Below are 23458 nucleotides of genomic sequence, written 5' to 3' on the forward strand. Positions count from 1 at the left end.
TTTTCTTCATATTACCACCTCTGTTTTTTTCTTACTTCTTTTGTTTTGTTTTGTTTTAAACAGAAATCACTTCTTTCACTAGAATGTAAGTGGCATGAAGCCAGGGGAACTGCTTTGTTTGCTGCTTTGCTGTCAGCCCTTAGAACAGTGCTTTGGGATGCTGCAGGCTTTCAGTAGTTTTACTGAATAAATCTGTTAATTAGCTGCCATGTGGTTCAGGGTAAAGTACTCTTTGGTTCAAAATTGACTGCTTTCCTTTATTCAGCAAATACCTATTAAGCATGCATAGATCATGTATCTTGTTGGGCTCCTGGGACTACAGAGTTGTGGTAGACATCAGTTCTGCCCCTCGAAGAAGACAGTATTAAATACTGATTAAGACCAGTGGCTTTGGTGTTCAAGTCTAAGCCCTGCTACTTTGTAGATTACAGCCTTTGCAAGTTAAGGTCTCTGATCCTTTAGTTTTATACTTAAAAGATGGGGATAATAGTATCTACTACATAGAATTATTATTAGGAATAAATAAATGACTAAAGAAAGCATTTAGTACAATGCTTGGCATATAATATATATGCTCAGATATTAGTGCTTTTTAAAATTTTTTTTTAATTTTAGCTGGCTACTCTCCCATTTATTGGGGAAGAATCATTGACTTTGTGTTCTTCATATCACAGATGGCTCCTTATGAGAAGTGCAGATGAGTGCTGGTCTGCTCTTCTTTTGTAGGAACGTGTGGTGGAAACTGCTGTACATTTTGTCATCTGCTGCATTAGCTGGACATTCAGATGTGCCTCAGTTTTAGGTGTCCAGACTTTGGCTTCTTGGACTTTGGCAGTTAGATTTACCTAGCGAACTTACTAAGAACTTACAAATATTTGACCTCCAGCCCCTGTTTTCACGATGTAGGTTTGGAGAGACAATTGAGAATTTTTATTTCTGGCGTGTGTTCCTGGTGTTCACAGTCCTTGGACCACACTTAGATTAAGACTTTTCTAGACTTAACGCTAATATAGTAGCCACTAGCCACATGTGGCTGTTGAGTACTTGAAATGTGGTTAGTTCAAAATAAGATATGCTTTGAGTGTAAAATATACAGGATTTTGAAAACTTAGTGTAAAAAAAGCACAGAATATCTAAATTAGTTTTTTCAAAATCTTGATTATATGTTAAAATGATAATTTGGATATGTTGAGTTAAATATGATATAATCTTAAAAATAATTCCACATCTTTTCACTTCTTAACATGGTTGCTAGAAAATGTAAAATTGCATACATGGCTTGCTTTTGTGGCTTGCATTGGATTTCTCCTAGACAGAAAAACATACTGCCTGTCTCCTTAAAATACCTGTTAGGGCCCCCATAAAGTCAGTTGCTCTAAGGTAGCCTGTCTTTGAAATCATACATGACCAACAAGCCCTCTAAATTGAGTGCAAATCCATTTACTTGTTTTCAAGTGATAATGAGCACAGACACTTAAATTGTTGAGGAAACTCCCAGTTAGGGAGGCAGTTTAGAAGGTATCTTCCTCAGTTCTAAAATACAGACAAGAACAGACTACCAATTTAAAATCTCCACCTCCACCTCCATTGCTAATTGCTAGTATTTTGTCTGATTCCAGTTATTGTGTCCTAGCCCGGCTTTACTTACATAGGCTTTAGAATGGTTAGTTTTCCTTGAAAAGTTTAGTATTTTGGATCATTTCTTGTTGAGTCAGCATTTGGGACCTTCCATTTCCATTAGTTATTGCAATTACAACTCTTAGGAAGTGTTTGCTTTGGCTATGTTTATGGCTTAATGACCTTCAGACTGTAACTATCTGGAACACTTTTCAGTTTTAGATACAACTACAATCACAGGGCTAATTCTCAGTCACTTCTGCACTGAGGTTTATTTTCTGTCCATTTTTAGCTTTTAATTTTAATCTTATATACTTCATATATGTGTATTGTGAACAATTATATATACCTGGGTAAGTATAGAATTGTATACTATTTCGGGGGGTGTTTAGAAGCAATGCTAGAGAATTCAGTAAATTGCTAAATGAATTTTTAGAATGGCTTCAGATAACTTGGTATAGGATTAGATGATCCAACTCTTAAGATCCTTTCTAACTCAGGGCTTATATTTTTATGTTATATTTTATATTTGTTGATTTAGTTCATTCCCCCCCCCCCACAGTATTTCTTGAATATACATTCATCTTTTAACTTATAAAAAATGTTTTGGACACATATTTTTGGTGGCATATAAGATGGTGTTCTGAGGTACTTAGCAATGAGTCAAAGAACTTTTTCATTTTTCTTCCTTTTGATCTTAACTAGGGATAAAGGGGCTAATTCCTTTATAACACTTATTACTCTTTTAAAAACAAGGCAGAAGGGGGGGCATCTGAATGGCTCATTCAGTTAAGCATCTGCCTTTGGCTCAGGTTGTGATCCCAGGGTCCTGGGATCAAGCCCCGCATCAGGCTCCTGCTCATCAGGGAGCCTACTTCTCCCTCTGCCTGCTGCTCCCCCTACTTGTGTGCTCTTTCTGACAAATAAATAAATAAAATCTTAAAAAAAAAAAAAAGAAGAGTACATACCTCAATATCATAAAAGCAATCTATGAAAAACCCACAGCGAACATCATTCTCAATGGGGAAAAACTGAGAGCTTTTCCCCTAAAGTCAGGAACACGCAGGGATGTCCACTATCACCACAGCATTAGAAGTCCTAGCCTCAGCAGTCGGACAACAAAAAGAAATAAAAGACATCCGAATTGGCAGAAAAGAAGTCAAACTCTTACTCTTTGCAGATGATATGATACTTTATGTGGAAAACCCAAAAAACTCCACCCCAAAACTGCTGGAACTCATACAGGAATTCAGTAAAGTGGCAGGATATAAAATCAATGCAGAGAATTCAGTGGCATTTTTATACACCAACAACAGGACAGAAGAAGGAGAAATTAAGGAGTTGATCCCGTTTACAGTTGCACCCAAAACCATAAGATACTAGGAATAAATCTAACCAAAGAGGCATCTTAAGAATCTGTACTCAGAAAACTATAGAATACACATGAGAGAAATTGTGGAAGACACAAAGAAATGGAAAAACATTCCATGCCCTTGGATTGGAAGAACAAATTTTGTGAAAATGTCTATGCTACCTAGAGCAATCTATACGTTTAATCCAATACCTATCAAAATACCATCAACTTTTGTCACAGAAATGGAACAAATAATCCTGAAATTTGTATGGAACCAGAAAAGACCCCGAATAGCCAGAGGAATGTTGAAAAAGAAAAGCAAAGCTGGTGGCATCACAATTCCGGACTTCATGCTCTATTACAAAGCTGTAATCATCAAGGCAGTATGGTACTGGCACAATAACAAATACATAGGTCAATGGAACAGAATAGATAGCCCAGAAATGGAACCTCAACTCTGTGGTCAACTGATCTGCAACAAAGCAGGAAACAGTGTCCAGTGGAAAAAAGACAGTCTCTTCAACAAATGGTCTTGGGAAAATTGGACAGCCGCACGCAGAAGAATGAAACTAGACCATTTCCTTAGAGCACACACAAGAATAGACTCAAAATGGTTGAAAGACTTAAATGTGAGGCAGGAATCCATCAAAATCCATGAGGAGAACACAGGCAGCAACCTTCGACCTCAGCCGCAGCAACTTCTTCCTAGACACATAGCCAAGGTAGGGGAAGCAAGGGCGAAAATGAATGATTGGGACTTCATCAAGATAAAAAGCTTTTGCACAGCAAAGGAAACAGTCAACAAAACCAGACATCGGACAGAATGGGAGAAGATAATTGCAAATGACATATCAGATAAAGGGCTAGAATCCAAAATCTATAAAGAACTTATCAAACTCAACACCCAAAGAACAAATAATCCAATCAACAAATGGGCAGAAGACATGAACAGACATTTCTTCAAAGAAGACATCAAAATGGCCAACAGATACATGAAAAAGTGCTTAATATTATTCAGCAATATATATGATGGGAAATATAAATCAAAATCATAACGAGATACCACCTCACACCAGTCAGAATGGCTAAAATTAACAAGTCAGGAAATGACATGCTGGTGAGCGTGTGGAGAAAGGGGAACCCTCCTCCACTGTTGGTGGGAATGCAAGCTGGTGCAGCGACTCTGGAAAACAGTATGGAGGTTCCCCAAAAAGTTGAAAATAGAGCTACCCTATGACCCAGGAATTGCACTACTGGGTCTTCAAGGATAAAAATGTAGTGATCCGAAAGGGCACATGTGCCCCAATGTTTATAGCAGCAATGTGCACAAGAGCCAAACTATGGAAAGAGCCTAGATGTCCATCGACAGATGGATAAAGAAGATTTGGTGTATACATACACACACACACACACACACACACACACACAATGGAATATTATACAGCCACCAAAAAAATGAAATCTTGCCATTTGCAATGATTATGCTGGGTGAAATAAGTCAATCAGTGAAAGACAATTATATGATCTCACTGATAATGTGGAATTTGAGAAACAAGGTAGAGGATCATAGGGGAAGAGAGGAAAAAATGAAACAAGACGAAACCAGAGAGGGAGACACACCATAAGAGACTCTTAATCTCAGGAAACAAACTGAGGGTTGCTGGAGTGGAGGGGGGTGGGAGGGATGGGGTGGCTGGGTGATGGACACTGGGGTGGGTATGTGCTACGGTGAGGGCTGTGAATTGTGTAAGACTGAAGAATCACAGACCTGTACCCCTGAAATAAATAATACATTATATCTAAAAAAAAAAAAGAAAGAAAAAAGAAAACATTGTGCTTAGTCTTAGGCACACAGTGATACTCAATAAGAATTAAGTAGTTTTGGTATTTGTGTGTGGATTTCTTGTTTGTTCCCAGTTCACTATTACCTTCTATTTATGGGACAGTGAAGGCAGTTTCCATCAGAAATAAATTGATTTGGGGATGCCTGGGTGGCTCAGTTGGTTAAGCGTCTGCCTTCAGTCCAGGTCATGATCCCAGGGTTCTGGGATGGAGTCCTGCATCGGGCTCCTTGCTCAGCAGGAAGCCTGCTTTTCCCTCTGCCTGTTTCTCCCCCTGCTTGTGCTCTCTCTCTGACAAATAAATAAGTAAAAATCTTAAAAAAATGAATTGATTTAAGCAAAAGCGATTTGAATTACCGGAATTTTAGAGTATAGGTGATATATAGTAAAAATAGAAATCCAGTAGAAACGTGCAAGAGTAGGTAGATGATTGAAGGATGGGAGTAATTCAGAACATTGAAGCTTTTTCTCCATTTATGTTATTATTAGTTTTTTATGTATGTTTATTCAAGTATGTTAACTTATCGTTACCAGGTTTCCATGGATCTCAATAGTGCCAGCACTGTTGTTCTTCAGGTCTTAACCCAGGCCACCAGTCAGGATACTGCTGTGTTAAAACCAGCAGAGGAGCAGTTGAAACAGTGGGAGACACAACCAGGTTTCTATTCAGTGTTGTTGGTAAGTTCTGAAACAGTTTACTGTTGTTTTTAATAAAATGAGACACTGTTATTTTAGTTGTTCTAAGAATCTACTTGTATTGGTGGTTTTACTTTAGTGAAACTGATTAACTGTCATTGCCACTGCCATGTATTAATTCAAGGCATGGCTCTTTGAGGGTGTTGAAATATTTGTTGATTGCTGAATAAGTAATTGAGTAGGGTATTGGTAGTTTCTGCTCAAAAGGCAGCACTGTGCTGATATTCTGTTCTGCATGTTCATGCTGACCTCAGCCTGTAGGTGGTACACTTCCATGTTTTGTCTTCATTCATGCCCTACTTAATTTATGTTGGCAGAGTTGTTCACGTCTCTCCATGCAGCATCAGTCTGGTCTACATTGCTCACTGTGTTACTTTAAAGCATCATTTTCTTCTAAAAATTTCATTTTCTTGACACATTTGTTCTTACCCTGCGTAATCATGGAAAATAGTATAGCAATTAACAATATATGCTTTAACTAAAATTTACTAGGAGCTCAAGGCTTTTGGTTAATCAAAATTATTTTCTCGATGCCAGGATAAAAGAATGTCTTTTTGTATTGAGGGTCTTTCTTTTCTTTTCTTTTCTTTTCTTTTCTTTTCTTTTCTTTTCTTTTCTTTTCTTTTTTTTTTTCTGAGAATTTCAGAACTCTGGTTAACGTTTGAGATTTGCTTTTGGCAAGGGCAGGGAGGCTACCAGTTGGATCACAAACTTGATCGAGTTTTGGGACTGGGTTGCAAATGCGAAGTAAAACTGTTTACTGTATCTTGTAAAAATAGAAAATTGTAGAGGTTGACTTATGTGTTTTTTATTTCATGGCTAAAATATTTGAATTATTTGGTAAAGTTAAGAAGATACTGGTCATGTCTAGGGTCATACTTGATATTCTGAATATAACATGAAATTTGGGTATTTGGCTTAGTAGAAAAAAAGTAAAACAGATTGAGTAAAAAAAATTTTTTCCTTAAAACATTGATTTTTAAAGATGCTAAAGAAAATATTCTATCCTTATTGAGATAATCCCAGTATCATGTTTGTAAAATTTGGGTGCAGTATAAATCTCTAGAATATTTGAGTATCTTTATTTTTCATATGCTTATTTAAATGAATATGCTGTATAATTTGTCTTCTGTTTTTTCAGGCCAAAATATAAAACACTTCCATGTTTCTTACTTTGGTTACTCCTGGACCTTAAAAAAACCAATAGGCTTTTAACTATTGACTTTTTGTGCAATGTATGAATTATTAATAATACTAAGTGCCTAAGCCTTTTGTTTTTATATTTATTACCTCTACTTTTCTTAGAGGGGTAGTAAAATTGCTTTAGATGGAGTAGATTGTATTTATAATAGATGCCTTTACCTAAGGTAAAGGCAGGAATTTTTAATTTTTCCCCTACTCACTGTCTTGGCACTTTTAATCTGTTGTAGCCTTAGCTGTTCTTTCTAGTTTAGAGGTCCTGAATTTGTGTATTTGATCATCAAATTTGTGTTCCAGTCCTGTTGTTCAAAATACTTAAGGACTATTTCTACTTGGATTCACACCTGCAGCTTGACTTTCCTTGGTTACCTAAGTGCAGCCGGGACAGGCTGATATCCACCATCTTTCCACAGCATTCCCACATTACCTCCATTCGTTCATTTGCTCCTTGGATATTTATGACTCAGTCTATTGTGGAAGGTCGACGTGTTAAGTGTTAAAATCGAATGCGGTTAATATGGTGGGAGAAGTTCATTTTTTGCAAAGACGACCCAAAAGAAGATCTCTGACTTAGTTGTCAGGGGTGTTAAGGATTAAGTGGGCATTACACATCTATCCGTGTAATCTTTTTTTTTTCTTATGTACACGATTTTCTTAAAAATGGAATTATAGTATACATGCCTGTTTTTGATAGCTTACATGTGGTGTTTTTCTAGTAAGGAACATGTATCTACATCATTGCTTTTGATTTTGAGGTTGTCCCACACAAGGTTGTGTTTAAGAGGTCACCTCTGGGGATTTGAGTTGTTTTTGGTCTGAGGTGTAGTGCAGTTTAAGTCAGTTAACATATTCCTACGTTTGCCCTATGTACCACTATTCTAGGTATTTTTTTTTTTTTAAGGAAATAAAACACTTTAATTCTGTCTTTGTCATGTTTTAAATTACAGTATTAATCTGTTTTTATTTTTATTTCCATAGACAAATGTTATAAATTTTTGATAATGTAATAAATTTTTGGTAAAAATGTGTAAAGGTCACAGAACAGTTGTAATTTTCACCTTGACGATTGAGATGTTCTTGTGTGTTTAGCTTGCACAGTCATTTTTACGATCTCCCTCTGCTCTGAAAAACAAGGACTGCCTGTGTTCGGGTTAATGTTCTGCTGTCAGACTTATTTGTAAGCATAATTGTTTTGATGAGGACACTTGGAAATATTCCATTTCATAGCATGTGAGGGGCGTTGAGTCCTTAGAATCTTTGAATATATGCTTTGATGCGTCTGTTTCTTTTTAATTGAGAAGCTTTTTAGTTCAGTGTTTGTATGTGTGTAGGTTGTGATAGGCGGTTAGGTTTGTTTCTGAGTTTAATTTTTTATTCAGAAAATTTTCAAACATACCTAAAGGTAGACTAGTTTAGTGAGTCACAAATATTTATTACTCAGCTTAAAGAATTAACATACTTCTACCAGGTATGCTTTCTTATATGAATTATGGAGCTATAGATACTTAGAACATATCTCCGTAGCGATAAAATATGAGTGAAACATTTAAAGTATTATCTGTACTTTATTATGGGCATAATAATTTTACTTTAACTTATGACATACTCATTTTAATACTGTGTTTTTTATTTACAGAATATTTTCACAAACCACACTCTGGATATAAATGTAAGGTGGCTTGCCGTGCTGTATTTTAAGAATGGAATTGATCGTTACTGGAGACGTGTAGCGCCTCAGTAAGTTCTGTCACTCTTCCTTTCCCAGTGTAATCCTTTTCAGATTCAGGGACATAGAAGAACGTTCCTATTAATCTTTATTCTTCATGTGGCAGAATGCATTTGTGCTTATTTCAGCACAGTAAAATTGGAACAGTGCAGGGAAGGTTAGCACGGTCCCTGTGTAGGGTGACATTCACGTTCATGAAGAGTGTGATATTTAAAAGAAAATGTGTTAACTACCGAAGAAGTAAAATGTTCTGCATACGTCAGTGTTCATATTGCTTTTCTCCCTGAGTTTTTTTTATCTGGGGAGGGATGTTGTGGATTTCTTGTCCTCTGCTTTTGAGGTATCTAATACTATGGGCACAAAACAAATGCTGAGTGAATGAGTCATGTTGAAAAAGTCTTTTTTTTTTTTTTTTTTGTAAGAGAAGTATGAGGTTAGTTAGGATTTTGAAAAAAAGTCATTGAGAAGAAAACCCCAGGTCATTTCTGAGCCAGCTGGATGTTAATTTCCAAGTCTTCTGCATAATTTCCTTTGTGGTAGGAGTGGGGTAGTAGACATTTGTAATCTCATCAGATTTGGTTATAATTGCTCCGTAGATGGTTAAGCAAACAGATTTCTCTTAATAGTTAGTTACATGTTATATGGTTGATGGAAATGCAGTGTAGACATGACTCTGGATTTTGTTTGATAGAATGTAGTGAACTTTGCCAAAGAAGTAACATGGTCTTTGTTCTCCAGCAGATGGCACTGTAGCTCTTTATGTTCTTACATTCCTAAGTCCTTTAAAAACCATAAACCTGTCTGGGGACTTCAAGATGCATATAAAATATGCCCTTGAATAATATCAGAAGCAACTAGAATATTTCAAGGCTGCACTTAGGATACTGTAATGTAAAACAAACCTTTTGTCTTATATTAGAATTCATAATTTTGAGAGAAATGAGGTATTTAGTGATGAGAAATTGTGTGTAACCCAGTTCCTGGAGCCATTGCAGCAGTGTGTACTCCTCTCCTGCTTTGTCTAGTTAAATTTTAGGTGGCTCCCAAAGTGCATTTCGTCTTGCAGTTATATGGAGAATATGGTGATAAATGACAGTTTTGGAAGGGAGACATTGATGTTCCTAATTAATCCTAATTAATTAGATACTATACAGCTTCTACTTGGAGTATAATCTGACTTCATCTAATGATAGTATATGCATGAAATTAAAGGTGCACTATTAGCTGTTTTCTCTAGGTTAATGGCTTGTTTCTTTAACATCTATATATTTTTTGCATATTCACTCTATTGTGGTAGCTAGTCGTATTATATTCTCTTAGTTAAAGTTATAAAAACTCTTGAACCTGGCTTCCTGGCATAGAGGAAAACTTGAATTTCAAACTTGAAGCAAAAAAATTTAGTAGAAAGCATGATTTCATGGGTTTGGTAATAGAAGGGAGCTATCGAAGTTGGAAAGTACAGCACAGTCATAAAAGGACTAAAGAGATCCTTTCTCATGGGAAAGCACAGACTTGGCCTTAGGCATGCATTCTTTCCCCCTGAATGTTAATCTTGTTTGCTCATTTGTTTACTCACCTTGAATAAATCACTATTAAGGTTTAAAGAAACTTTTATGGAAGTATAATATATAACATAACTGAAAAAGTGCATAAATGGTAGATAACAGTTAGAATGTTGGTAATGTGGCCACATCCATGTAACTACCCCCCGGACTAGGTGGAACATGACTAGTGCCCGAGAAGCCTCCTACCTGCCCCTCACAGCCACCTATCCACCCCCTCTCCAGCAGCATTTGACATCTCTCACCCTAGATTAGCTTAACCTGTTTCTGAACTTCATACAAATGGAAGGCTTATCGTATATGTTGTTTTGTGTCTGACTTTTATTCATTATTACACTTGTGAGATTGATCCATGTAGTTGCATGAAAAGCTCACTCTTAGGTAGGAGTAAAACATTCCATTTTAGGAACATCCCATATCTATTCGTTCTACTGCTGATGGGCATTAAGGTTGTTCCTAGTTTTTGGCTATTAAAAATAATGCTTCTTTGAAAACTCTTTTGCATATCGTATGACACATAAGTGTGCATTTTATTGTCACGTATGGTCAGATGTTGGGTTCAGCTTTAGTAGATACTGTCACTTGGTTTTCATAGTGTTAGTACTAATGTACACTCCCACCAGCAGCATATCAGTGGTGGCATTTGTTCCACATTCTCACAGCATGCTTGGTCTTAGCTGTCATTTAGGTAGCTTTTCCATTTTTCTAATGAACAATGAGTACCTTTTTCATACACTAATTAGTCATTTGGATATCCTGTTTTATGATGGGCCTGCCATTTGTACATTAAAAAATGGGCTACTTTATTGATTTGTGGGGCTTTGTATATATTTTGGACTTAGGTCCTTTGCTGAAAATACGTATTGAAAATATTTCCTTGTGCTTTGTCATGTGCCTTTCAGTTTCTTACGTTTTTTTGTTGAAGAGAAGTTCTTAATTTTAATGAGGCTCAATTTAGCTAGTTTTATATTTAATTCTTTGGGGGGCCCATTTACAAAAATTTTGCTCCTTCCAAAATTACGAAAATAATCTCTGTTTTCTTCTAGAAGCTTTGTTTTATGTCTCACAGTTGTGTGTGTTATCTGTCTGGAAGTGACTTCTTTGTAAGGTGTGTATACGAAGGAGGGGCAGCAGCAGGTATTCTTGCCCCATCCCATTTCCGTGGTTCCCTTGTTAGAAATCAGGCTTTGCACCTGTAATGATCTGTGTTTGGATTCTCTGTTTTGTCCTTTGGCTTTTCTTTCTTTGCTTTAGTTGTTATATTTCATAAGGCTTGTTGTACTTTCTATTACTTTTTTGGAATTAATTTGCTGTTTTCTAGTTTTTTGAAATGGAAGCATAGATAATTGATTTTTACTTCTTATATATGCATTTAAAACTGTAGGGCTTTTCTTGTAATCTTAGCTTTAATTCAGTTTTATTACCATTCAGTTAAAAACTATTTTAAAATTCCTCCTGTGATTTCTTTTTAGACCCATGGGTTAATTAGAAGTATATTGCGTAATTTCTGGCATGTGGGGCTTTTTAGTTTTGGTTTTTTGTTTTTGTTTTTTTTTTTGTTACTGATTTCATCCTTTGAAATGTGCTGTCTTGTTTAGTAATCTCAGCATATGGTATTTTGGTAAATGTTTTATGTGCCTTTGAGAGGAATTTGTGTTTTGCTGTTTTGGATTGTAATGTTTGATATATGTCATTTAGGTCACATTTATCATTTATGCTATTCACGCCTTCTATATCCTTATTGATTTTGTTGCTACATTTTTCATCATTTTCTGAGAGAGGTAGGTTAATCTCTAGGTATGATTATGGACTTGGCTATTTCTTCTTATATTCTGTTTTTGCTGTCTGTGTATTGAGGCTATATTATTCAGGTCATAAAGGTTAAGGGTCATTATGTTTTTGTGGAATTGACCTTATCCTCATTATGAAATGTTCCTCTTTATTTCTAGTAATGTGTTTCGGCTTCCAGTTTAGTTTGTCTGATTTTATACAGGCACATGAACCATCTTATGGTTGCATGGTGTATCTTGTTCTGCTTTTTTCTTTCACTATTTCTTTGTTTTTCTATTTAAAATGTCCCTGGTATACAAAGCAGCAACTAGTTAGGTTTTGTTTTTTATCAAGTTAGATAAATGTCGTCTTTTAATTTTAGTATTATGTTGACTTACATTTGTTGTAATATAAAGTTGGCGTTAAAGCCATCATCCACTATTTGTTTTCCATTTGATACCTTCCCCCTTTTTTCTTTCTTGCCCTCTTTTGGATTATTCAGGAAATTTAGTGTTACTTACTATTTTTTCCCCGAGGTTATTAGGACACTTTTTTAACCCAACTGATTTTTCTCAAGTTTATAATATGCATCCTTGACTTATTATAGCTTATCTTTATATTAGTAGTTTACTTTTTCTAGGTAATGTAAGAACCTTATAATACTTTGACTCCACTTGTGCCTTCCTGTCTTCTATTTTTGTTGTAGTTGAATACTTTAATTCTACATATATTCTAAACTCCACGACGTACTATTTTATATTGTTTTGCCAGTAGTATTCTCTTTTAAAAAAAAATTAATTCCAGTATAAAGTACAGTGTTACATTACTTTCAGGTGTATGTATAATATAGTGATTCAACAATTCTGTACTCAGTGCTCATCATGATAAGTGTACTCTTAATCCCCTTCACTTTAATCATATCACCCATTCCCCCACCCTTCTCCCGTCTATAAACCCCAGTTTGTTTTCTATAGTTAAGACTGTTCCTTGGTTTGTCTCTCTTGTTCTTTGTTTTCTTTCTTAAATTACACATGAGTGAAATCATGTATTTGTCTTTCTCAGAATGGCTAATTTGGCTTAGCATTATACTCTCTGGATTCATCCATGTTGTTGCAAATGTCAACATTTCTTTCTTTTGTTATGGCTGAGTAGTATTCTTGTTTCCGTGTGTGTGTGTGTGTGTGTGTGTGTGTGTGTGTGTGTGTACACACACACCACATCTTTATCCAGTCATTTGTCAGTAGACACTTGGGCTGCTTCTATAATTTGCTATTATAAATAATGCAGTAAACATAGCGATGCAAATAACTTTTCGAATTAGTGTCTCTGTAGTCTTTGTGTAAATAAGCAGTGGCAGAATTACTGCATCATATGGTAATTTTGTGTTTATTTTTTTGTGGAGACACCATACTGTTTTCTATTGTGTCTGCGCCAGTTTGCTTTCCCACCAACAATGCACGAGGGTTCCTTTTTCACCATATTCTAGCCCAGACTTGTTTCCTGTCTTTTTGATTTTAACCGTTCTGACACCTATGAGAGGTGAAATCTCATTGTGGTTTTAATTTGCATTTTTCTGATGATTAGGGATGTTGAGCATCTTTTCATGTGTCTGTTGGCCATCTGTATGTCTTCTTTGGAGAAATGTTTTTTCATGTCTTTTGCCCATGTTTTGATTGGATTATTTGGGGGTTTTTATGTGTTGAGTTGTATAAGTATTTTATAGATTTTAAATACTAACCCTTTACCAGATATATCATTTCCCAATATCTTCTCCCATTCAGAAGGTTGTCTTTTAGTTTTCTTAATTGCTTTCTTTGCTCTGCAGGAGCTTTTTATTTTGTTGTCATCCCAGTAGTTTGTTTTTGTTTACCTTTACTCAGGAGGAATATCTAGAAAAATTTTGCTATGCCGAGTGTCAGAGAAATTACTGCCTGTGCTCTATTGTGGGATTTTTGTGGTTTCAGGTCTCACATTTAGGTCTTTAAACCATTTTGAGTTTATTTTTGTGGATGGTGTAAGAAAGTGGTCCAGTTTCATTCTTTGCATATAGTTGTCCAGTTTTCCCAGCACTATTTGTTGAAAACACTTTTTCCCATTGCACATTCGTGCCTCCTTTGTCAAAGATTAATTGACTATATAATTGTGGGATTATTTCTGGGCTCTCTTTTCTGTTCCATGTGTCTATTGATCTGTGTGTCTGTTTTTGTACCATTATCATACTGGTTTGATTAATAGAGCTTTGTAGTATATCTTGAAGTCTGCGATTGTGATGCCTCCAGTTTTGTCCTTCTTTTTCATGTATTGCTTAGGCAACTTAGAATCTTTTGTGGTTCAGTACAGATTTTAGGATTATTTGTTCCAGATCTGTGAAAAATGCTGTTGGTATTTTGATAGGGATTGCATTCAGTCTGTAGATTGTTTTGTTGCTTTGGGTAGTATGGACATTTTGAGAATATTTGTTCTCCCAATACGTGAACGTGGAATATCTTTCCATTTCTTTGTGTCCCCTTCGATTTCTTTCATCATCGTTTTATAATTTTCATAGTACAGGTCTTTCATCTCCTTGGCTAAATTTATTCCTAGGTATTTCTATTATTTTTGGTGCAGTTGCAAATGGGATTTTTAAAATTTCTCTTTCTACTCCTCATTATTATTTTGTAGAAATAGACCAGATTTCTGTATATTGATTTTGTATCCTGCGACTTTACTGAATTTGAGTTCTAGTAGTTTTTTGGTGGAGTCTTTAGGGTTTTCTATGTATTGTATCATGTCATCTCCAAATAGTGAAAGTTTTACTTCCTTACCAATTTGCAGGTCTTTTATTTCTTTTTCTTATCTGGTTGTTATGGCTAGGTCTTCCCGTACTGTGTTGAATAAAATTGGTGAGAGTGGACATCCTTATCTTGTTCCTGATCTTAGGGGAAAAGCTTTCAGTTTTTCGCCATTGAAGATGATATTAGCTGTGGGTTCTTCATTATGTTGAGGTATGTTCCTTCTGAACCTGTTTTGTTGAGGGTTTTTCTTACAAATGGGTGTTGTACTTTGACAGATGCTTCTGCGTTTACTGAAAGGATCATACGGTTTTTATCCTTTCTCTTATTGATATCATATTGCTTGATTTGTGAATACTAAAGCACCCTTGTATCCCAGGAATAGATCTCACTTGATTGTGGCAAGTGAATTTTTAGTGTATGGTTAGATTTGATTTGCTAATATTCTGTTGAGGCTTTTGCATTTATGTTCATCAGAGATTTTGGCCCGTAGTTCTCTCTTTTTTTTTTTTTTTTTTTTTTGTAGTATCTTTATTTGATTTTGGTATTAGGGTAATGCTGGCCTCGTGGAATGAATTTGGAAGCTTCCCTTCTCTATATTTTGGAATAGTTTGAGAAGAGTGGGTATTGACTTTTCTTTAAGTGTTTGATAGAATTTGCCTATGAAGCCATCTGATCCTAAACTGGCTTGTAGGGAGTTTTTTGATTACTGATTCAATTTCATTCCTGGTAATCAGTCTTTAAAAAATTTTATATTTCTTCCTGATTCAGTTTTGGGAAGTTATATGCTTCTAAGAGTTTATCCATTTTTTTTTCTAAGTTGTCCATTTTGTTGGCATTTAATTTTTCATAATATTGTTTTATAATATTTTGTATTTCTGTGGTGTTGGTTTTTCTTGTTCATTTCTGAGTTTGAGTCCTCTCTTTTTTTCTGGTCTGGCTAAAGGTTTATCAGTTTTGTTGATCTTTTCAAAGAACCACCTCCTGGCTTCATTGATGTGTTTATTGTTTTTATAATTTCTATTTCATTTCTTCCTTTTTTTTTATTAGTATCTTCTTTTTTATTTTTATTTTATTTTATTTTTTTAATGATTTTTTATTATATTATGTTAGTCACCATACAGTACATCCCCGGATTCCGATGTAAAGTTCAATGCTCCATTAGTTGTGTATTCTATTTCATTTATTTCTGCTCCAATCTTTATTATTTCCTTCCTTCTACTGGTTGGGTTTTGTTTTCCAGCTCTTTTAGATGTGAGGTTAGGTTGCTTATTTGAGACTTTTCCGGCTTCTTGAGGTAGGCTTGAGTGACTATAAACTTCCCTCTTCATCCCAAAGGTTTTGGGCCATTGTGTTTTCATTTTCATGTCTATGTATTTTTTTATTTCCTCTTTGATTTCTTGGTTGACCCATTCATTGTTTAGTAGTATGTTATTTAACGTCCTTGTATTTGTGTTCTTTCTAGATTCTTCTTGTGATTGATTTCTAGTTTCATAATGTGCTCAGAAAGGATGCCTGTATGACTCAGTCTTTTTGAATTTGTTGAGGCTTGTTTTGTGGCCTAGTAGGTGATCTGTTCTGGAGATCATGTTCCATGTGCACTTGAAAAGAATGTATATTCTGCTGCTTTAGGATGGAATGTTCTGAATATATTTATTAGGTGTATTTGGTCCAGTGTCTCATACAGAGTCACTGTTTCCTTGTTGATTTTCTGTTTGGATGATTTGTCCATTGATGTAAGTGGAGTGTTAAAATCCCTTACTGTAATTGTATTACTGTCAGTTACTTCCTTTATGTTAGTTATTAGCTGCTTTAAGTATTTGGGTGCTCCCATGTTGGGGGCATAAATATTTACAATTGTTAAATCTTTTTTTTTTAATTTTGTTTATTTGAGAGAGAGAGAGCACATGTGAGAGGGCATGAGAGAGAGCATGAGAGAGACAGAATGAGCTGTGTCAGAGGAAGAGGGAGAGAGAGAAGCAGACTCCCCGCTGAGCAGGGAGCCCAGTGCAGGGCTCCATTCCAGAATCCCAAAACAATGACCTGAGCTCAAGGCAGACACTTAACTAACTGAGCCACCCGAGCACCCCTTTGTTATATCTTCTTGTTGGATTGTTCACTTTATGATTGTAAAGGTCTTTCTTTGTCTCTTATTACAGGGTGTGATTTAGAGTCTCGTCTGATAGAAGTATTGCTACCCCAGCTTTCTTTTGACAACCATTTGCCTGATAAATGCTTTTCCTTCCCTTTACTTTCAATCTGTATGTATCTTCAGGTCTGAAATGAGTTTCTGGAAGGCAGCATGTAGATGAGTCTTACTTTTTAATCTGTTCTGTCGCCCCATGTCTTTTGATTGTGGGATGTTAAGTATGTTTGCATTTAAAGTAATTATTGATAGGTATGTACTTATTGCCATTTTGTCACTTGTTTGGTGGTTGTTTTTGTAGTTCTTCTCTATTCCTCTTCTCTTTCTTTCATGGTTTGCTGCCTTTCTTTAGTGATACACTTGTTTCTTCCTCTTTACTTTTTGCATATCTATTACCATTTTTTGATTTGTGGTTACCATTAGATTTATATATGACATCTTTTGCATATAGCAGTCTATCTTAAGTTGATGGTTGCTTAAGTTTGAACCCATTCTTGATTTACTACTCCCCTCTCCAGGTTTTAGGTATATGGTATCCTGTTACATCCTTTTATTTTGTGACTCCCTTTACTGATATTTATAGATCTACTTAATTTTACTGCTTTTATCTGTTGTACTTTTCTTACGCTGACTTACGGTCTTTCTTTTTTACTCAAGTAGTTCCCTTTAATATTTCTTGTTGGGCTGGTTTAGTGGCCATGAATTCCTTTAACTTTTGTTTGGGATACTTTTTAATCTCTCCTATTCGGAGTGACAGTCTTACTGGATAGAGTCTTCTTGGTTGCAGTTTTTTTTTCCTTTCAGCGTTTTGAATATATCATGCCTCTTTCTCTGATCTACAGAGTTTCTGCTGGAAAATCCCCTAATTTATAGCCTTGTGGGGTCTCCCTCTTATTTCTTGCTGATTTTAAAGATCTCTCATCACTGCTTTTTGCCATTTCAATTACCATTTGTCTTGGCTTGGACCTCTGGGTGGTTTGTTTTGGGAGCCCTTGGTGCCTCCTGGATTTGGATATCTCTTTCCCTAGATTTGGGAAGTTTTTAGCTGTTTCTTCTTCAAATACATTTTCTGCCCCCTTTTCTCTCTTTTCTCTTTCTGGGATCCCTATAATGTGAATGTTACTATGCTTGCTGGTGTCAGTTAATTCCCTTAGTCATTTTCATTTTTAATTTTTTTTTCTCTCTCCTGTTCACCTTGATTGCTTTTCATTACTCTTTTCCAGGTTGCTGCTCCATTCTTCTGCTCCTCTAATCTACTATTTATTCCATCTAGTGAATTTTTACTTTGATTTATTGAGTTCTTCATCTCTGATTGGTTCTTTTTTATGTTTTCTGTCTCTTTGTTAAGAGTCTCACTGAAATCCTCCACTCTTCTCAAAGTCCGGTGAGTAGCTGTGATCATTACTTTAAGTTGTCTATCAAGCATATTACTTATCCCCATTTTGTTTAGCTTGCTTGCTGTGATTTTGCCCTATTCTTTTCATTTGGGACACATTCTTCTGTCTTCTCATTTTGTCTAACTTTCCGTGTCTCTTTCTGTGTGTTAGGAAAGTCAGCCACCCCTTCTGCTTTTGAAAGTAGTAGCCTTTTGAAGAAGAGATCCTGTATTGCCCTTTAGTACAATTTCTTGTTCACCAGAACCTGGCGCCTGAGTGGTGTCTCTGATGTGTGTTGCATGCACTCTGCTGTTGTGACTGAGCCATGTTTGCCTTCAGTTCAGTCATTTGCACTGTTTCTGTTTGCATGTTGTGGACAGGGTTTGGTATCTTGGTATTTAGTGGACCAGTATGGGGCTGCCTTGGGCTTGAGTCGAGGTAGTCCAAGTGTTTGTCAAAGATGCGGTAGCACCAAACTTCAGGACGTTCTTCCTGGGTTTCCTCTGAGAAGCTTTCTTCGCTGGGTGGGGCCTACAGTAAGAGCAGATGTCTGCCCCCAGTCTAGTGCAGCGCTGCATTCAGACTGGTGTGTGTGATTATCTTCTCCTCTACGTGGGGGAGGAGTCTCTTTGTTCTAGTTCTGTGCAAAATGTTGTCGGGATTTTGATAAGAAGTGCATTCTATGTGTAGATTGCTTTGGGTAGTATGGACATTTTAAGAATATTCTTCCAGGGGCACCTGGGTGGCACAGCGGTTAAGCGTCTGCCTTCGGCTCAGGGCGTGATCCCGGCGTTATGGGATCGAGCCCCACATCAGGCTCTTCCGCTATGAGCCTGCTTCTTCCTCTTCCACTCCCCCTGCTTGTGTTCCCTCTCTCGCTGGCTGTCTCTATCTCTGTCGAATAAATAAATAAAATCTTTAAAAAAAAAAGTTTAAAAAAAAAAAAAAAGAATATTCTTCCAATCCATGAGCATGGAATGTCTTTCTGTTTCTTTGTGTCATCTTGAATTTCTTTCATCAGTGTTTTGTAGTTTTCGAAGTACTGGTCTTTCACCTCTTTGATTAAGTTTACTTCTAGATGTCTTATTGTTTGGGGAGCAGTTGTACATGGGATTGTTTTCTTAATTTCTCTTTCTGCTGCTTTGTTCTTGGTGTATAAAAATGCAACAGATTTCTGTATGTTGATTTTGTATTCTGTGCTCTTACTGAATTCATTTATCACTTCTAGTAGTTTTTTGGATGAGCTTTTGGGTTTTCTATATATGATATTATGTCATCTGCAAAGTGGAAGTTTTACCTCTTTACCAATTCGGATGCCTTTTATAATTTTGTGTTAATGATTGTTGTAGGTAGGACTTCCAGTACTGTGTTGAATAAAAGTGGTGAGAGTGGACATTCATGTCTTGTTTCTGACTTTAGAGGAAAAGCTGTTAATTTTTCTCCATTAATGACAATGTTAGTTGTGGGTTTTTCATAGATGGCCTTTATTTTGTTGAGGTATGTTCTCTCTGAATCTGTTTTGTTGAAGGTTGTTGTCATGAATGAATGTTGTACTTTGTCAGCTGGTTTTCCTGCATCTATTGAAATGATCATAGGGTTTTTATCTTTTCTCCTAGTGATGTGATGTATTGCATTGATTGATTTGTGAATATAGAACCATTCTGGCAACCCAGCGATAAATCCTACTCGATTGTGGTGAATGATTATCTTAATGTATTATTTATTTTGCTAGTATTTTATTGAAAATTTTTGCATCTGTGTTCATCAGGGATATTGGCCTGTAGTTTTCTTTTTTTGTAGTGTCTTTACCTGGTTTTGTTATCGAACGAATTCTGGCCTCATAGAATGAATTTGGAAGTTTTCCTTCCTTTTCTGTTTTTTAGAATAGTTTGAGAAAATAGATATTAATTCTTTTTTAAATCTTCGGTTGAATTTGCCTATGAAGCCATCTGGCCCTGGTCTTCGTTGGGAGTTTTTTTAATTACTGACTCGATTTCTAGGCTGCTTGTTGGTCTGTTCAGATTTTGTATTTCCTCCTTTTCAGTCTTGGTACTTTCTATATTTCTAGGAATTTATCTATTTCTTCTATGTTGTCCAATTTTTGGGATAACTTTTTATAATATTCTCTTATGATTGTGTTTCTGTGGGTTGATTGTTATTGCTTTTCTCTCATTTGTGATTTTATTTATTTGAGTCCTTTCTCTCTTTTTCTTGATAATTCTGGCTAGAGGTTTATCAATTTTATTAATTTTTTTCAAAGAACCAGCTCCTGGTTTCATTGATCTGTTAATTTTTTTTTCTTTTTTAGTTTATGTATCAGTTATTTCTGCTCTAACCTTAATCATTTCCTTCTTTCTGAAGGTTTTAGGTTTTGCTTGTTCTTTTTCTAGCTCCTTTAGGTTTAAGGTTAAGTTGTTTATCTGAGATTTTTCTTGCTTCTTGAGGTAGTTGTGTATTGCTATAAACTTCACTCTTAGAACCACTTTTGCTGTATTCCAGAGGTTTTGGACCATCATGTTTTCATTTTCATTTGTTTCCATGTACTTCATTTCTTCTTTTATTTCCGGGTTGAGTCAGTCATTGTTCAGTACTATGTTATTTAACCTCCATGAATTTAACCTCCATGAAAACCTCCATGGTCTTTCCAGATTTTTTCTCATGATTGACTTTTGGTTTCATATCATTATGTTCAGATAATATATGTGGTATGATTGCAGTCTTCTTGAATTTGTTGTGATTTGTTTTGTGGACTAATATGTGATCTATTCTGGAGAATGTCCTTGTGCACTTGAAAAGAATGTGTATTCTCTTGTTTTAAAGATTATTTATTTATTTGAGAGTGAGAGTGAGAGATCAGGGGGGAGTGGCAGAGGGAGAAGCGGGCTCCTTGTAGAGCAGGAGCCCGATGTGGGTCTCGATCCCAGGACTCTGGGATCATGACCTATGCCAAAGGCAGACACTTAACCAACTGAGCCACCCAGGTGCCCCATATTCTTGTTTTAAGATAGAATGTTCTGAGTATATCTGTTAAATCCTTCTGTTCCAGTGTGTCATTCAAAGCCATTGTTGCCTTGCTGATGTTCTGTTAAGATGGTCTATCCGTTGATGTAAATGGGATATTAAAGTCCCTTACTACTGTATTATTTCCTATTAGTTCCTTTATGTTTGTTACTAACTTTTATGTATTTAGGTGCTTGTATGTTGGGTGCATAAATATTTGCAATTGTTATATGTCTTGTTTGATTGTCCCCTTTATTATTATATAGTGTCCTTCTTTGTCTCTTGGCTCATTTTTTGTTTTAAAGTTTATTTTGTCTGATAAAAGTATTGCTACTCTGGCTTTCTTTTGACATCCATTTCTATGATAGAGGTTTCTCCATCCTTTCACTTTCAGTGGTGGGAGTCCATCTGGAGGAGTTCTGGGCCCTTTTGGGGCTGCTTGCCCACTGCTAGGGTTGTGGCACTGCTTTGGATGGGCTTCAGCCAAGTGCATATTGGAGGGGCAAGATAGGAGAATATGAGTGTGGGGCATGCTGTTAGCAGACTAGGTGGGGAGTGTTGGTGCTGACTGGTTCCAGCCATTTGTCTGCTTATCTAGGCTGGGGTTAAGAGGGGAATGGCACCTGTCAGCTCTTTTGTTTTCAGAGAAGTCTCCCAAAGTTCCCTGCCTCTCCAGCACAGGCTCTGTGACGAGTAAACAAAAATCTCTTTCCCATGCACTGTAGATGTTTTTCAAACTGCTGCTTCTATGCTGTATCTCAGCAGGGCTGTATGTTGTGCTTTGTCTTTAAGGGCAGGGACTCCCCCATCTTCCCAGCTTTCCCAGGGCTCGGCCCACAGATTTTTAATGTTTCAGGTGGTAAGCCCCAGTGATCCTTAGGCCTCATTGGTTTTCAAAGCCAAAAGTTACAGGGATTGGTCCTCCCTGTGTGTGTCTCCCATGCCTGGGGTGCCTGGTATGGTGGTTTGCTCCTCTTCCCTCTCTGCACCAGTCTCATCCCTCCTTCCCTTGAACAGTCTTGCAGGTCCGTTTTGCTCCTAACCGTCTCTTTGCCCTCCCTACCCTCTTGAGTATTGCCTGTTCTCTACATTTAGCTGTGGAGAGTCTGTTCTGCCGGTCTTTGGGTTGTGTTCTGTGTTATTTACACAGATGTGGGTGTTACTTAGTTGTATGCATGGGAAGGTAAGCTTAGGATCCTCCTGCTCTGCCATCTTCCCTTGAAAAGCCAGTAGGAATATTCCTTTAAATTTCTTTCTAGAGTTCTTAATTTCTTTCATTGGTATTGGGTTTCCATCTGGATCCATTTGTTTTCTGCCAAAGAATTGCCTTTAGTATTTTTTTGATGCACATCTGTCAGTGAACACCCTCGAAACTAGAAGTCCATTTTTTCTTTCCCTTTCTTTCCCTCTCTTCTCACTTTTTCTTTTTCTCCCCCCCCCCTTTTTTAAAAGTAAGCTCTACACCCATTGTGGGGCTTGAACTCATGACCCAGAGATGAAGAGTCATATGTTCTACTGACTGAGCCAGCCAGGTCCTCCTAGATGTCTGTTTTTTTTTATTATATTTTAATCTGGATATTTTCTGCTGACGTTTTTTCAAGTTCATTACCTATGTTTTGCCTTTTTTTTTTTTTTTTCTTAAATCAGTTCTAGGATTTCCCTTTGGTATTTTTAAAAAAATGAATTCCACCTCTGTGTTGAAATACTATAGTTTTCATCTATTTTCTTGAACATAACCATAATTTTTTAAAGTGTGATTTTGATAACTACAATGTGTATATCTCCTGTTTCTATTCATGTTTTGATTTTAACCATTTTTACGTGGTTTGTATTGTGCCTGATAAGTTTTGACTCAATGCTAAACATTGTTTAGGGAAAATTGGAGAGGCTTTGTTTTGTTTTGTTTTGTTTTGTTTTACCAGGGAGAATTTAATTTTTTCCAGGCAAGCAAAAAGAATATGACTTGAGCCTTGGTTTAGTTGTGGGTGGTCTCTTTCTGGTTTACTCTTAATCCCAATTTTTAGCCTTCTTGGGGTTTCAGCTGCAAGCTTTGGGTATTTACCAAAGTCTTGCCTTGTTGGTTGGCCCTGAGCTTCAGTTTTTGTCCTTCCAGCCCTGGGACCTGGTGAAATCTCTTTCTTGCTTATTAGTCTTGTAGCTGCTGCTGTCACCTTGATTTCTTGTGGGCAGATACCTCGAGGGAGAAATGTACTGGTTCAGCACAGTTCCCTTCCCTTCTTTCTAAGACCTCTTTCTCTCAAGTCCTGGCTGCCTACATTGTTTTTAGATGCTGCATTAGTTTTTTAGGTCTGCTATCACTAACTACCAGATACTGGGTAGCTTAAAACAATAGAATTGTATTCTCTCACAGTTGAGAAGTCTAGAAGTCTTAAATGAAG

General features: G+C 36.4%; 1 protein-coding gene and 1 pseudogene across 1 annotated transcript in view; both read left to right on the forward strand.

The window, feature by feature from the left end:
* The window catches only part of IPO11 (importin 11), a 191904-nt gene that overhangs the window by 20063 nt on the left and 148383 nt on the right, over window positions 1–23458 (forward strand). The window contains exons 2-3 of the mRNA XM_034655635.1: window positions 5347–5490; window positions 8345–8445. Of these exons, the coding sequence (XP_034511526.1) occupies window positions 5353–5490; window positions 8345–8445 (239 nt within the window). The 5' untranslated portion in view covers window positions 5347–5352. The remainder of the gene's footprint in view (window positions 1–5346; window positions 5491–8344; window positions 8446–23458) is intronic.
* Window positions 8550–8648, forward strand: LOC117801658 (annotated as a pseudogene).

The sequence above is a fragment of the Ailuropoda melanoleuca genome, chromosome 3, assembly GCF_002007445.2.
Source record: "Ailuropoda melanoleuca isolate Jingjing chromosome 3, ASM200744v2, whole genome shotgun sequence".
NCBI classification, from domain to species: domain Eukaryota; kingdom Metazoa; phylum Chordata; class Mammalia; order Carnivora; family Ursidae; genus Ailuropoda; species Ailuropoda melanoleuca.